The 14,216-nt window shown below is 56.0% G+C and overlaps 4 protein-coding genes across 4 annotated transcripts; 2 read left to right on the forward strand and 2 right to left on the reverse strand.

Annotated features, from left to right (window-relative positions):
* Nucleotides 1–1,157: 1,157 nt before the first annotated feature.
* Nucleotides 1,158–2,827, reverse strand: MAM_08386 (Major facilitator superfamily domain, general substrate transporter; the record flags this gene model as incomplete). The annotated part of the gene is made up of 4 exons (XM_040827184.1): nt 1,158–1,462; nt 1,507–2,382; nt 2,438–2,683; nt 2,737–2,827. 4 exons carry the CDS (start codon nt 2,825–2,827, stop codon nt 1,158–1,160), a joined length of 1,518 nt encoding a protein of 505 aa, XP_040674811.1.
* Nucleotides 2,828–5,408: 2,581 nt separating this feature from the next.
* Nucleotides 5,409–6,787, forward strand: MAM_08387 (subtilisin-like protease PR1I; the record flags this gene model as incomplete). Its single annotated transcript, XM_040827185.1, has 4 exons — nt 5,409–5,681; nt 5,747–5,932; nt 6,010–6,522; nt 6,593–6,787. The coding sequence occupies 4 exons, from the start codon at nt 5,409–5,411 to the stop codon at nt 6,785–6,787; spliced, it is 1,167 nt and encodes a 388-aa protein (XP_040674812.1).
* Nucleotides 6,788–8,435: 1,648 nt separating this feature from the next.
* MAM_08388 (uncharacterized protein) lies at nt 8,436–9,197 on the forward strand (the record flags this gene model as incomplete). The annotated part of the gene is made up of 1 exon (XM_040827186.1): nt 8,436–9,197. The coding sequence occupies one exon, from the start codon at nt 8,436–8,438 to the stop codon at nt 9,195–9,197; it is 762 nt and encodes a 253-aa protein (XP_040674813.1).
* Nucleotides 9,198–11,498: 2,301 nt separating this feature from the next.
* Nucleotides 11,499–13,279, reverse strand: MAM_08389 (uncharacterized protein; the record flags this gene model as incomplete). Its single annotated transcript, XM_040827187.1, has 2 exons — nt 11,499–12,433; nt 12,502–13,279. 2 exons carry the CDS (start codon nt 13,277–13,279, stop codon nt 11,499–11,501), a joined length of 1,713 nt encoding a protein of 570 aa, XP_040674814.1.
* Between the last annotated feature and the right edge of the window lie 937 nt (nt 13,280–14,216).

Here is a 14,216-nt window from a genome sequence, read left to right on the forward strand (position 1 = left end):
AGCTTGGGCCGTGGTAGCTTTTGGAACAGGGACGCTGGTAGCAATAAACTGATTAGTACTTGTCTGGCGCAGGCCGTACGTACGGTCTTGACTCCTGACTCCCGACTCCTGGGAAGGAAAGCTGTCCGCCTCGGGAGATATAGCCTGACAACGGGCTCAGATTCAAACTGCTCGCCTACAAGGACTAAATGACTCGAGTGCGGGTTCATGGGGATCAGGTACAGTCCAACGGAGACCATTGCGTGCGCAGTCCAGCGCTTGGTCGGAAGCCAGTGCTGTCGAAGCAGCCGCCCGTAAGACGCATCGCGATGGTGCAAAGCTTGACCGCGCAGGCAGTGTCCATGGCGAGTAGCCACCGATGATGGTTTCAACAGCCGCTGGTCATGCTGTGGTCGGGGGCGCATGTTGCGTAACGCTGCTGGACATGATGATGGGATCACGGTGCGTGGGAATCGCACGACGCCGTGGGTGAATTTCTAATCCGAGACGAGATTCGAGGTTGGAGTGCGAGAGGCTGAGAGCATGGCAAGTTCAGGATCAACTTTCAAACGCAAGGCCACGCCAGGGGGCAGTCCATAGACGCCATGCTCGTCGGCCGCGACCACCTTGGTGGTAATCACTAGTGAGGGTCTTTATCGCATTGGGGAGAGCAGAGGTACAATGAAACCGGCTTCTAGTTTGTCGACGTTGCTCTTGCCGCCCGCGATAACGGCTCCTTGATCCGTTTCGGTGCCGTTGATGAGAGAAATAGATTCCAACAAGAGACAATATCTACATCTAGTATTTCGGACAGGCATTGACTCAAGGATAACAGAGCACCTACCTGTTTGCCGTCTGGCACCCCTCTCGGAGCGTCTTCATCCTACCAGAAAAGCTGCTAGCATCGACTCCGCGATGTGTATCAACGTGGAGGCTAAAAGCCGTCATCTCTCCGCCATTCAACCTGGACACGGGTCATCTTGGTCCATTAATTTGCCTATCACTTTGGGGTAAAAACTATTCGTAGCGAATCCCGTGCTGGATCGAGCTTTTGGTGTTCCGCATAGTCCCCATCGACGCATACAGTGTATTCTCTCAGACTTTGTTCGACCTCGTCAACGCCGCTGCTGTTCTCCGTGGACGCTCAAGGCTCAAGACTGTGGGCCGGTTTCCTGGGGTCAAGAAGGTAAAACGAGGAGAGGGCCACCACCGAGCAAATCGCGCCTACTCGAATCAGCCGGCTGCGACGGGGCCAGGGGCCAGGGGCCAGGGGCCAGACATGTTGTCAACTCACCCAAGGTCAGGTTCATGTAATAGTATCCGACTGCTTCGGAGAGCAAGCCCGAGAGCAGGGGTCCCACCATCATGCCGAGGCTGAATGATATTTCTGTCATTGAAAAGACCCGAGAGCTTCCCCCGTAGTCGCCAAAGACTCTCGGATTCTTTGTCTGCATGTCGTGAACCACAGCTGTCATCGGGGGGCCTGTCAGCACGCAAAACGCCGCTCCGGAGTACAGGGAAACGGACCTGTCATCTGCAGAGCACCGGCTCCGCGGACAAGGGTCGAGGCGGTGCCGATGGCAGCAATACAGACTATAAACATGGCCCTGCCGTCGTAGCCAATGTTGCCCCAAGTAGAGTGGCTTTGTCCGGGGATACCCAGGAGCCATAGTAGGGGTACCATGAGAGCCCATCCAGCTACGGTTGGGTATCGCAGACCGACTCGGTCACGGAGGCACCCGACCAACGGCGCAAGAAGGATCGAGGGGATTTGAAAGGCAAGAAACGTCATGCCTACCGGCAGGCTTCCCCAACCAAACACCTTGTGCAGGTGGATGGGCAGTGTAGCGTCGAATCCAGCTACAATGGCGGAAAACGTGACCGAGTTTGCCACCCCGACAAGGACTCGGGCATCCCGGAACATGATGCGGTAGAAACCGCCACGTGACGGCGGCGCTCCCTCGGTCCCTTTGACGGTCGGACCGGGACTGATGCTCTGGTAGTTGAGAGGCCTCGACGACGAGACCGTTGATGGTTCCACGTCACTGGACGTCGTGCGTCCGGCCGCGGTAGTAGGCGAGCTTGAAGGCTCCGTCAAGTCCCGAGAGTCGCTGCCGCCGGCAGGTGAGTCTTGTTCTTGGATCATAACCAGACGCGCCATCATGTCGAGGACCAACAAGACCAGAGGAGCCGACCACGCAGGCCAGTAGCCGACGAGTTGCAGCATGGAGCCGGCAATCATTGGCCCTCCAACTACGCCGGCCGTGACGAAGGACATGGCCACGCCCATCACCTTGCCCATGTGCTGCATGCCGACGGTGTCGGACAATACTGTGAAGCAGAATATCCAGGCGGCAGAGCCGGCGACGGCTTGCACAAACCGGCCGAGGAAAAGGGCCCAAACTGCGTGGACGACTTAGCCAGTGCGTGCATCAAGATTGGGTCGTGACGACTATACGGTACGGGCTCCAAGCAACAAGGACCGTTCCTGCGAGGCACGCCGCGAGAGACGTCAGGAGATGTATCTTTCGGTCCGGTGTCTTGTCTGCAAAGTAGGCGATGATGGGCGCCGAGGTCAGGGTAAGAAAGCCGTGGCAACCGAGTAAAGCGGTGGTGAGGTGCTGGGTTTCGGACGGGTCGATGCGGAGCCGTGCCTCGAGCATATAACTCAGGATGGGGACCAGGAAGCCGTACAAGAAGGTGTCTGCGGGAGTCGAGTCAGCGCAAATACGGCGTCAAAGGAACGGGAGGCGGTACCGCAAAACAAGGCGATGATGACGGTGGAGATGATGAATGGTTTGGATGACCGCCACCGGTAGCCCCAAGGCGGATGGGATTGAGCCGCCATTGAGCTGGAGGAGCACGAGTTGGGTTGATTTGGCAAGGCGGCACGGGCAGTAGAACAGCGACGCCGCCGTTTAACAACATTTTGAGCGTGCAAAGGGATGGGAATGTAGTAAGACGAGGTGGCGCAGAGTCAGTCGGTTCGAGATTGTGGCGAGACATGCAGTCTCGGCCAAGACGTGTGCCTTTTCATTCTTCTCGCACAACAGTTCTGGCATTGTTAGACAGCCAGCCGCGGCGGAGAAGATCATCATATCCGCCCCTTGGGCCATGTATCTTGAAGACAGTTTGTTGCGTGAGAATCTCATGAGCCACGTCACTGGTAAGGCATCGCTGGAATGGTCAGTCTTGTCAACTGCACGAGAGAAGAGCGCGGCAGACATGAAAAACATGTCTCTTGCAAGGACAAAGATACAACTACGAGAACTCGGTCAATCACCTGGGCATTGAGCGCCCCTAGCAAAAATACTTGCCCCCACCCCCCTCCCCAAGCAATTGGCGATTTGAACAGCAAGAAGGTCAGACTTCCACTCTATAAAGTTGAGTCTGACCTCGCTCTGTAAACGCCGTAGATACAAGTTGTCACTCTCCGTGCTGGGAAAAGTAGAGCCGCCGATTCCTATGGCATGCTTTTCAGTCGCAGACCCAAGACGACAGCTTGAGACAGTAAGGTCTTGAAATTAAGACCAAAGTGCTAGGCTTGCTGGATACTTGGTTGATATCACGCATCTTTGGACAAGTTTATAAGCCTATGCCAACCCAACAATAGCATTGACGTCTAGCTCAAAAGTTGGCTTGGTTTTCTCAGTTGCGCCTCTCCAACATGGGGAAACTCCAACATGGGGAAACCCCATGCGCATTTGGTAAGCCCGGCCGGCTTTAAAGTCTTGTCCTGGCGAACCGTGGCCGCGGTCATCTGAATCATCTACCCCGTACTCAGGTACCACGGCAGGCTGCGGGCCGTTTGTGTCACAAAGATTGTGTAACAGTCATATTTCCATCCAAGCATGACGACACTTTCGGTGTGCGGAACATGGTTGTCTGGATATTTTGTTCGTCTCCCCGTGTTTCGCAGCGGATGTGCTCAAACCATCTCGGACCACATCTCTGGATGCTACTAGACAAGTATGGCAATATCCAGCATGCACCGGCCCATGCGTACCATGGATATCAGACTACAGTCATCCAGCCACTGTTTGGGTCACTCACCAACACGTCCAAGCCTCGTCATTCCCAAGCCCCATGATTCGTGTATGCAGGGGGGAGGACTGCACCCCAGGACTCTTTGCAATGTGCCGTACCAAAAGTGCAATTCTGAGGGGTCTCCTCTCCGTGGCTGCCGACGGCGTGGCCGGAAGGAAAAAGAAACGTGAAAAACGTCTGATGGCCCGTAGAGCTGCCTGGTCTTCACATGCCAAAATGCCACGTTTCTCTTGTTGCAGGCCACACCCTTGGATCTCAGCAGGTCTCCAGAAGCTAGCTCATCACCCGCGGATGACCTGCGCTGCAAGCCGCGGCAGGGAATTCCATCATGGCCTCGCGGATTTTGCATGGTTCGACTCGGAGCCTTGCCGAGTGGGCAAGCAGGGTCGGCCGGGCACAGGCAATGTCATGTTCGTTTTTTGTTGGTACGGCACGAACCAGACGTCCCGCGCTCCATGCATGGAAGGGGAGTTTCAGACGGAGTGCAATGCTCTCTCCCGTTCGTGGCCCGGCCTTCCCCTTTGGTTCCTGATGGCACCCTCGCCATGTTTCAGGCTTCCGCTCCGGAACTGACCTTGGACGCGGAGTGGTTTTCACGTTCCAGGGAGCTGGGATCTGATATAGGGACCTATAGCTTGCCGACTCCGCATTCAATATTTGTCACGAGTCACGACGTACGGAGCAGGCTCCAAGGCTTCGAGCTATGATTTCTTTGCGTGTTGGCACCATTCTAGAAGGCGAACGGCAGTGAAGCAGAGTCCAAAGCGGGACTGCAAAAGTCAACAATCATCTTGACGAAGCTCACCCATCACACTCTCAATACAGCAGACAACAGACAACATTGGCCTCGTGGCCCCCCTTGCGTCGCAGTTACCAGCTACCAGATGCATTGTGATTGTAGTCACACGGCATCTGCTGATTTCGGTAGCACGAACGGGGGGGGACGTCTGCCAGGGATAAAATCAAGCGAGATGAACCAGGGCCGTGACAAGGTCGAAGCAATGACGTTCTAGAAGTGGCATCGCTTCAACCAACGTGGTTCGGATCCTCGTGCAAATTGCACCCAGGATAGTCAGGACACGGGGCTACCAGACTTTCTGCACCTCGAAGAAGCAAGCACGTCGGGAGCCATGGAAAGACAGAGACTCAAGCCTGGTTGTCAATCATACGCGCCCAAATCATCCCGCATCGTCCCAGCCCATGGCGGAAAAGAAAGAAAGCCAAGACGGCAGCATGGCAGCATGGCAGCATGGCCGTCGTGGTTATGTGTGTCGTGAAAAGTATAAATCCGCATGTGCTGTCGCCTCCGGAGACGACATGTGTTCATGTTCTTCAGCTTCTTTTCGTCTACACTCCTTTCGAATTCCATTCTTTTTCCAATCATGATTTCGATTCCCTTCTTGTTCACTCTCTTGCCCTTGGCCATTGCCGCTCCGGCCAAGCGGGCTGCGCCGGCGCCGCTCCTTGTCCCTCGTGGTGATGCGATCCCCGACAGGTATATTGTGAAGTACATGGATAGCGTTGCCATCTCTTCCGCCGACAGCATTCTGCAGGCTCACCATGCCGAGGCGGAGAGGGTTTTCTCCCACATTTTCAACGGCTTCGCGGGCCCGTTGAACGAGACGGCCGTCGAGCAACTTCGCAATCACCCCGATGTGAGATGAGACGAGACGACTCCCAGACTCCCCGTGGCTCGGACGCGTGCTCACTCTGGAAATAGGTCGAGTATCTCGAGAAAGACGCCATGGTCAAGATTAGTGCATTTGCTGAGCAGCCCGGGGGTCCCTGGGGTCTGTCTCGCATATCGCACCGACGAGGCGGCCGCGACGGCTACGCGTACGATGAGGGTGCCGGCGAGGGCACTTGCGCCTACGTTATTGACACGGGCGTCGATGACACGCACCCGGTACGGAGCATTCGCGACATCTTCTTGCGGGCAGGCGGCACGCAAGCTCGACCGCCTCGACTAACTCGGCCCGGTAGGAATTCGAAGGTCGAGCACAGCTGATCAAGTCCTTTATCGAGGACGAGCGGTCCGACGGCAACGGTCACGGCACCCATGTGTCGGGCACCATCGGCAGTCGAAGCTTTGGCGTGGCCAAGAAGACGTCCATTTACGGAGTCAAGGTTCTCAGCGACAGCGGGCAAGGCGCCTACTCGGGAATCCTTGCCGGCATGGACTTCGCGGTCCATGACTCCCGACGGCGGAGCTGCCCCAAGGGCGTCGTCGCCAACATGAGTCTGGGGGGAGGCCGTTCGGCTGCCGTGAACCACGCCGCCGCCAACATGATCCAGTCCGGTGTGTTCCTTGCCGTTGCTGCGGGAAACGACGCGGCTGACGCCTCAAACACGTCTCCTGCCTCTGAGCCCAGCGTTTGCACTGTCGGGGCGACGGACATCTCGGACGGCCTTTCGTCCTTCTCGAACTACGGGAATGTCGTCGACATTCTCGCCCCGGGGAGTAATATCCTGTCAACCTGGCCGGCGGGTCGCACGGTGGGTTGAACGAGCTCTCGAGAGGGGGAAACGCGTTTCGTTTCGGGCTTCGGTGCTAACTCGTGAGCAGAACACCATCTCGGGTACCTCCATGGCCACGCCGCACATCGTTGGCCTCGGCGCCTACCTGGCTTCCCTGGAGGGATATCCCGGTCCGCAGGCTCTTTGCGAGAGAATCCGGGCCCTCGCCACCAGAGATGCTATCAGCGGCGTCCCGGGAGGAACCGTCAACTTGCTCGCCTTCAATGGCAATCCGTCTGGGTAACTTTGTCGAGACTCGAGTCTATGGAGGCACTCGACGGCGCAGGAAACTGCACGGCGTAGAGGGCGATGGAAAACGGTATAACGGTACCTACTCTCTGTATCAACTAGGGCATACATCAATCTCATACATATTACTGGGAAGGCTTCCGCAGACATGGAGACGAGACACGGTGAAATGAAGTTGCTACCAAGGCCACACTGCCACAGCGGCTTCGGCTGCATTCGTATCACTGTTGGAATTGTATGTATTGCACGCTTATGTGGCGTACGTACGTATTTTTTCTCTGGGCGAAATAAACTTCGTATCCGGAGCAGCTGCACTTGATCTAGTACGAGAAACCGTCGCATCTCTCCAAGGCGAATTTCCAAGGCGAATTATTCCTTCAGACAGCTTTGCAATAAGACAAGAAGAAATGTGGGCAATCTCTCCATCAGCGACCTGCCCTCATTTGAATACGTCAAGTCACTGCTCAAGCTAGCCGTGAACTTTGGCCCCGGGACTTTGAGCGCCATGTGGTAGAAAACCCTCCGCTCTTCTCACTAGACTGCTGCTGGCGAGGAGATGGAAATACTACGGTTTCCATCATCGTCTGGTGCCCACGTGTCGATGGGGGCATTGTCAGCAGAGTACACAGAGGGTCGCACGTGTGCCTGTTTATAGCTACGTAGGATAATAGTGACGAGTATATAAATCTCTCAACCTCCTACTGCTACAGTAGAATCGTCACTCTTTTATTTATATAGGCTTGCTTGGAGCTAGCTTACAACTAGTAGTTCGCTAGCTGTATTATGCCGAGCAAAATTAAGGAGGACCGCGCTACGGTAGGTGTTGAAACGGACATTACATCATGACACGGTGCAGCTTCGACACGTCTCGTACAAGTCACCAACTCTGTGCAAGCGGCTCAGAAACTTGTACCACGCTTCCTCTTGACCCGTCGGGCTGGTCTGCCCGAGCGTCTGGATCGTCACGGACTCACGGTCACGCGGGGGTGGAGTGGCAAATTCATATCCTAGGCGAGCCAAGATGAAGTCTTTATTTCCTCCGAGGACTATTGACCCCCGTTTGCCAACCCGGCGGGATTCTCAAGCCCCGGCTGCCGCGTACGTCGGACGACAAGTCCATCCCAGCTCCTGGTACACGTGCCCATTAGCCCGGCACGCGCGTCAGACCAAGAGCCGCTCTTGGGCGCCTCCAGCACCATGATTTGCGGTCCGCCGTCGCAGAAGAAGGCTAAGAAAAGAGCGTGGGAATCTGGCCAGGCTCCGGGGCTGGCTTGAGCAAGTTGTTGCAAGTCTCGTACCTGGGGCAGTCTAAGGCTTGGGGTTGTCTCCTAGCCACGGGGCTCTAAACACCCCCTTGCCCCTGTCCTGTCGCTTGATCTGCCAAGCTCACCAAGCGAATGCAAGTTTAGCTTGTCAAGGCAGGTCAGGTGTGCATACGTAGCGCGGGCAGAATCCCGTGCTCCAACTATATGAGCTCTCCGAGGTGCGAACATGTGCCACGCCCGTGAAGACGCGCGGTCCGCACACATCTACATAAATCAAGCTGCATCGCGAGCTTGCGGCGGCATCACGGCTCAGACGGCATGAATCCGTCACAGTCAGAGACGTGACAAACGCTGCCTCTTCACACTTGGTCTTGCACAATGTTTAGACTTGTGTCTGTACTCGTGCTCGTCGGCACGTGCTGGGCAGCCAAGACTCCCGCCCGAGGCGACCAGCTCGCCGACTTTATCAATCAACTCAAGAAGTCGCTGCACAACGTCGATCAGAGGAACCCGCCCTTCTATGACGAACCCAAGCTCAAAGAGGCCACGTGCCCCAGCGTTGCGTGGGACTGCCTGACGACCGAGTTCTGGACGCGGCTCACGATAGTCGACGTCCCGCACCAGATCGCCATCTCAACCAACACCCACACTGACGCCTTGCTCGCCAACAGCGGATCACAGGACGCCGTAATCAAGTCACAGACGTCCACGGCAGTGGCCCAGGGGACGACCACGGGATGGACCATTGGCGGACAGGTCAAGGTGGCCGCTCCGAAGGACGTGCTCGAGGCCGAGCTCTCGGCTTCCTACAACGACCAATCCACCTCGATGACGACAGAAACCAAGTCCATCGAGTACGACGCCACGTGCCCTGCGGGAAAGACATGCCGCATCCAGACCGTCACCTTCCGGGCCGAGATCCAGGCGTCCTGCAAAACCGATGCCTACTTTGCCTGCAAAGATGCCCTCAACATCTGCGAGCGTCCCAGGGGCACGTTGACGTGTCAGCAGTTCGTCGACTACTACAACAGGAACTGTCTTGATGCTCAAAGGTACCAGCCTTGCTCGGTCGACGTCCAGCTCCGACAGGACGACGGGTCGCTCCTCACCCTCGTCGTCATCACTGAGGACAGCGCGTAGCTGCACCGGCAGGTGGACCATGCCGATGCAAAGGAAGGACGCGGCAGTGAGCCCGACCGGATGGTTCATCCAACCAACCCGGTATATGCCACGAGCCCGACACGTTTGACGAATTCGGGGTACTGGGTCAAGGGCCGCCAGAGCGGCATCTGCGTCTGGAAGCGAGGAACCGCAGAGGAAACAGAGCACCCCCAAAGGCCAGATGCATGTCTTGTCATCGAGAGCTCCTCGTCGTCACAGGCTACGCCACAGTTCTGTCCCCGACACGCACGCGTTCGCGCCGTCTAATGTGCAGCAGGTGGGCAGGAAATTCACCAAATCGTCGGACCGGCCACGAGAGACATTCTGAGGACTCGCAGTGCTACTGCTACAGTCATTTAGTGTAGCGCCATTAGATTGTATCGCACCTTTTCATTTACCGTGCACTCATTTACCGTGCACTCGTATCAAGAATTCGCCTCAGCTACTGGCTGGCCCCACGATGTTGAAGCTGCCAAAAGCAGCGACAGTTCGTCTTGTCCCTCACTTTTTGATGTTTTAATCCGCGTATCGGGCCTTGGCCAATCAAGGTTTAGTGGAGTACCCACCCCTCAGGTCAGGGCCAGGGCATTTATACACGACCACTTTCGCCTTCGGCCTCAAAAAACGACCATGTTTGCCTTCATCATGCTCCAGATTTGGCAATAGGCGTGCAGTGTTCCAGAGACTTGCTGTCGCGCTCGCGCTCGTGACTGTTTTCGCATGTGTCGAGAAGCTGTGCTCAGTAGCGAACTTGGTTTTCCGTGGAAAAGGACTGGGTGAATACCGACCGGGCCCCGTATGCGCAGCTAATATTGCCTCACCAGGCTGTGGTCATGGCTGGAAATGACGCGGAAGCATCGAGTGTCGTCAACTCACAGATGAGGCGCATCGACCTGCTCTGCGAGTTGCCAGGGCCATTGCTTGTTGCCCTGGTCCATGGTTGTTCTGCCCAGGCAGCCTTTCTTGTCAATTCTGGCATGAATGCCGCGTCTGTGATTATTATCGGGTACTTTGCCACTGGTCGGGTTTGCAACCAAGTTCCACAGCTGCGCGAGGCAAAGACGCGAAAGCCGGAGCGGTCGACCGAGGCTCGGGACGGAATCGTGAGCAGAGCACCGGCTGGCGGAAGTGGACAGGTATTGTCAAGGAATCCGGCCACGACTCCTGTTTCTTCCTCAACCATCGTGCCTTTCTGCCATCCATCGCCGGAGCTGTTGTACGGTGGATGCGTGGCATGTATCGTTGGGCCTCATCAGCCACCTCGGTCCCATCATCCACGTTTGCCTACTGTGAGTGAGCGGGTGAGCGAGTGAGCGAGGATGGATGGACGGATGAATACCCGCCAGTCCGCCGACGCACCGCGCCTCCCGCAGCCGAGACGCACGCAGAGCGCCTCCGCGAGGAGTGCCAGGACCGCATCAAGAGTCAAGACCATCTCCGACACGCCCTACTGCACCCTCCACCCCCCCCCCGGGCTGCGCTGCCGCTGCCTCAAGCCCAGCCTCGCCGACGCCGTCACGGAGCCCGTCCTCCGCTTCGTCCCCTACCTCGAGAGCTCTCGGGCCGTCGTCACCAACAACGCCAAGACCTAGGCCCTCGTCCTCGTGGCTGCGAGGAATGCCGTCTGTCGCCGCCGTGGGCAACACGCGGCAACGAAACAATGGCCGTCGCATTGTGTAGCTAGCCAACTGCCCATCAAATCGTCAGCATTAACCTCATTCATTTAAGGGTCCGGAGAAAGGTGATGCAATGCAAACTCCCATCTTCACCAAACGTCCCTTAAGGCCTGTGAAACCCTTAACCCTCCACCAAAAAACGCAGCCATTAGATGAAACAAAATTTCTTGACCCTGCTACACTATTCACGTAGTTGTTACCGCTAGCTCCGTGGAATCCCTCCTTCTCCAAGTCGCGTCCTCTGCAGCAAATCATTCCCTTCCCTTCATCAGGAACAGCAAAGTCTCAGGTTGCTTTCATCGTCTCTTCTTCCGCAAGCACAGGGGCTCACTTTTTCCCACACAAAAACTACTTGCGACCCGACTTGTTTCCAACATCTAGTGTCCACGCCGTCCAACTCAAAGCAACTTGAACAAACTGTCTACAAAGGGCAAACGGGTGATTCCAGCTCAACGCCCCAACAGGAAAAGTAAAGTATCCGTCACTTCAAGAAAATACCGTGTGTGCGCGAGGCCAGGGATAGCGAGCCCCACGCTACGCCGTCCTCGCTCGTATTTCGGTGCAGACATAATGAAAAGAATCCCCAAGGTCCAAATATCCCGCCTCATATGCGGAGGTAATTGACATCAGAGATGCTCCTGTGTCTCTTGTGGCCGTTGCCGACGTCACCGGAAGCCTTTCGCTTCGCCGAAACAGACTCTAGCGGGCTGCGTATCGCTTCGCTCGCGTGCTTCTTTTGGCGTCGAATCGGGGTCAGGGGAATGCCTGCTGTGTCAAAACGATCCGACTTGAGTCCCCTGATTGCCGAGTAGTTGTAAGGGCCGCTAAAGGCGAGCGAGTCTTGGGTGGCCTTGTTGCTCAAAATCAGCTGCTGGTTGATTTGGTTGCGTCGGAAAGCGCCGACGGTAGCTGAATTAAGATGCGACAGCATCTCGCGTTCGCTCGAGGCTGCTGCAGGTCTCACTGGTGTTGAAGAAGGCTCCCAGGTACCGTCGTTGCCTTCATCGCCGGATGAGTTGCTACCGTCCCAAGTGATGAAATCGCTGATATCTAGCTTCTTCTCGGCCTCATCTTCTTCGCCTTGGAGACTAGCCGACGAGCTTCCATCAGCAGCGTTGGCCTCTGAAGAAAACGGAAAAAAAGCTTCGGTGGGACCCATGGTCTGAGCATTGACAAAGTCACCAAACGTGTTGCATGAAAACATGGCGCTGAGCATCATGTTGGCAGAGTTGCTGAGAATAGGAGACGACTGCTCCTCTAGGGCCCAGGGCAAGTTGAACTGTTCTGGTGAGAGGTCGAGCTGTCGGCGACGATGAGGCGTAAAGATCATCATTTTGCGCGTGAGAGGGTTCAAAACCGCAATCGGCTTCTTATCTGAGCGGTCAAGGTTGAAGCGCCCAACACGAGGTTGACCACGCTGAGACTTGACTGGTGAGGGCACATCCGAGTCAGAAGCTTCACTCATGGGTACAGAAGGGCGGCGAGTCTTTCTGCGAATCGGTGGATCCGGAATGTCTTCCTCTGTCGTATCACCATCAGCTGGCAGGGGCCCAAGGTTAGCGAAACCGGAGAAGCAAATAAAGTGTCCTGTGATTTCCAGGACTCACTTTCGTATCCATCAAGCTCCAGCGGCTCCTCCAAAGCAGGAGTAAAATTGGGAGGAGATGCTTCGAACTGGGGCACTGCGGGCGTGGCAGTTGGGGTCTCATCATCAGAGAGCTCGCGAATGACGTCCTCGGCATCCGAGTCACCCACCCTTTGCTGGTCATGCAGGCAGTTGTAGTCCCAGAAAGACCCCGATCCCGACGATTCATCCGGGTCATGTTCTATCTCGCGGCGAAAAGCGGGGTCGAGAGATGTTTGGGATATGAAAATGTCTGGAAACAAGTCACCATGGTCATCATCATCATCATCCGTCTCGGTAGAGTCTGAGTCGCTGGAGGGAACATCAAAGCGGACATGGCGTTCGACAGCAGGGTCAGAGCAAAATGAAGAGTCAAGGAAGAAGTCGGATGGTTGACCTTCGTCTGCCTCGGAGGCGATACCAGCCCAGCTGGTGCTTTCGTCGTCGGCATCCGGGTCTACAACAAAATGGCTGTAGTCGTCATCAACGTCGTCGTCGTCGTCGTCGTCTTGGTCATCGTCGTCGTCGCTGCTGGGTTGCGGTCGAGGAGAGTGAGAAGGCTTGGCTTCTATCAGAATGTTCCTCTCCTCGACCGCATCGACATCTTCCTCATCGTCGTCGGAAGAGTCGCTAATCTCTTCGACGGCTGAGTAGCCATCGTCGTCGGATAAGCTGAATGAGGATGGGGTATCTGAGCCTTGTCGTTGAGACGCCTTTCTGGCAGTCTTGGTGGGGTGTTTTTGTCGAATATTGCGCGACATGGCTGAGTATAACAGCTTTTGACTGGAAATGTGGGTTATGGATTCCGTACAAGGATGTTTGGCTAAAATTGTTATAAAAATATGACTGTAGGGTCGCTTGGAAGTCCAGTCGATCACGTCGTAATTGTGGGGTTTGAAAAGAGGTCGGTGTCGTTGATACGGCCGGTTGAGAGCTGAGATGTGAAGAGAGATGTAAATTTAGTCGGATACACAATGTCAGTCGAGCTCAACGGCACGAGGGGACCGGCCTGGGGGGGGAGAGGAGGGTCAAGGAGACGAGAAAATCGGATGAAGTGGCCGTCGAAACGGGCTATAGGCAGAATGTTTGGCGTCAGATACAGACTCTCGGGGGAACCGCAGTGGCAATTCGGTTATTGAATTATTTTTCTATCTTCCACGGCTCAGGAGCGTGAAAGCCTGGTATGGGAACTTGATCGTCGGTGGGATTGTTGAAAGACTCGAAGAACTGCTGGACTGCGGACCACTGGGACTGGCGGTGGCCCGCAGTGGGCGTTTACAGCTCAGCGACGGCCGAAGGCATCTTGACACGACGAAGGTCCCGAATTTGAGGGTGATCTGTTGACAGCTGCTGTAGTGCGACTTCGTTGTCTGGTTGAGGGGTGATGAGACTGATGACAGGAAAGAGGAGAGAAGGGGAAGGGAGCTGGGCAGTGGGAGAAATATGAGTCGATCCCAAACTTTTCCTGTCTTGGTGGGGTCAACTGCTCTTGCAGCTGATTGGGCTGGAGAGGAGGGTTTCAACTTGCAAGGGTGGGCGGCAGACAGGTGCGCTAGGCCGAATGGGTGCAGGGGGGCACTCGGGCGCAGGCAAAAGCGGCAACCGGAAGGAAGTCGTGCGTAGCAAATTGCAGCAGCAGCGCGCGGATGGTGATGTGGCAGGTGCGTGCAGTGGACGGCAGGTGCAGGCAGCAGCGGC

The sequence above is a fragment of the Metarhizium album genome, assembly GCF_000804445.1.
Source record: "Metarhizium album ARSEF 1941 chromosome Unknown scaffold_54, whole genome shotgun sequence".
Classification (NCBI taxonomy): domain Eukaryota; kingdom Fungi; phylum Ascomycota; class Sordariomycetes; order Hypocreales; family Clavicipitaceae; genus Metarhizium; species Metarhizium album.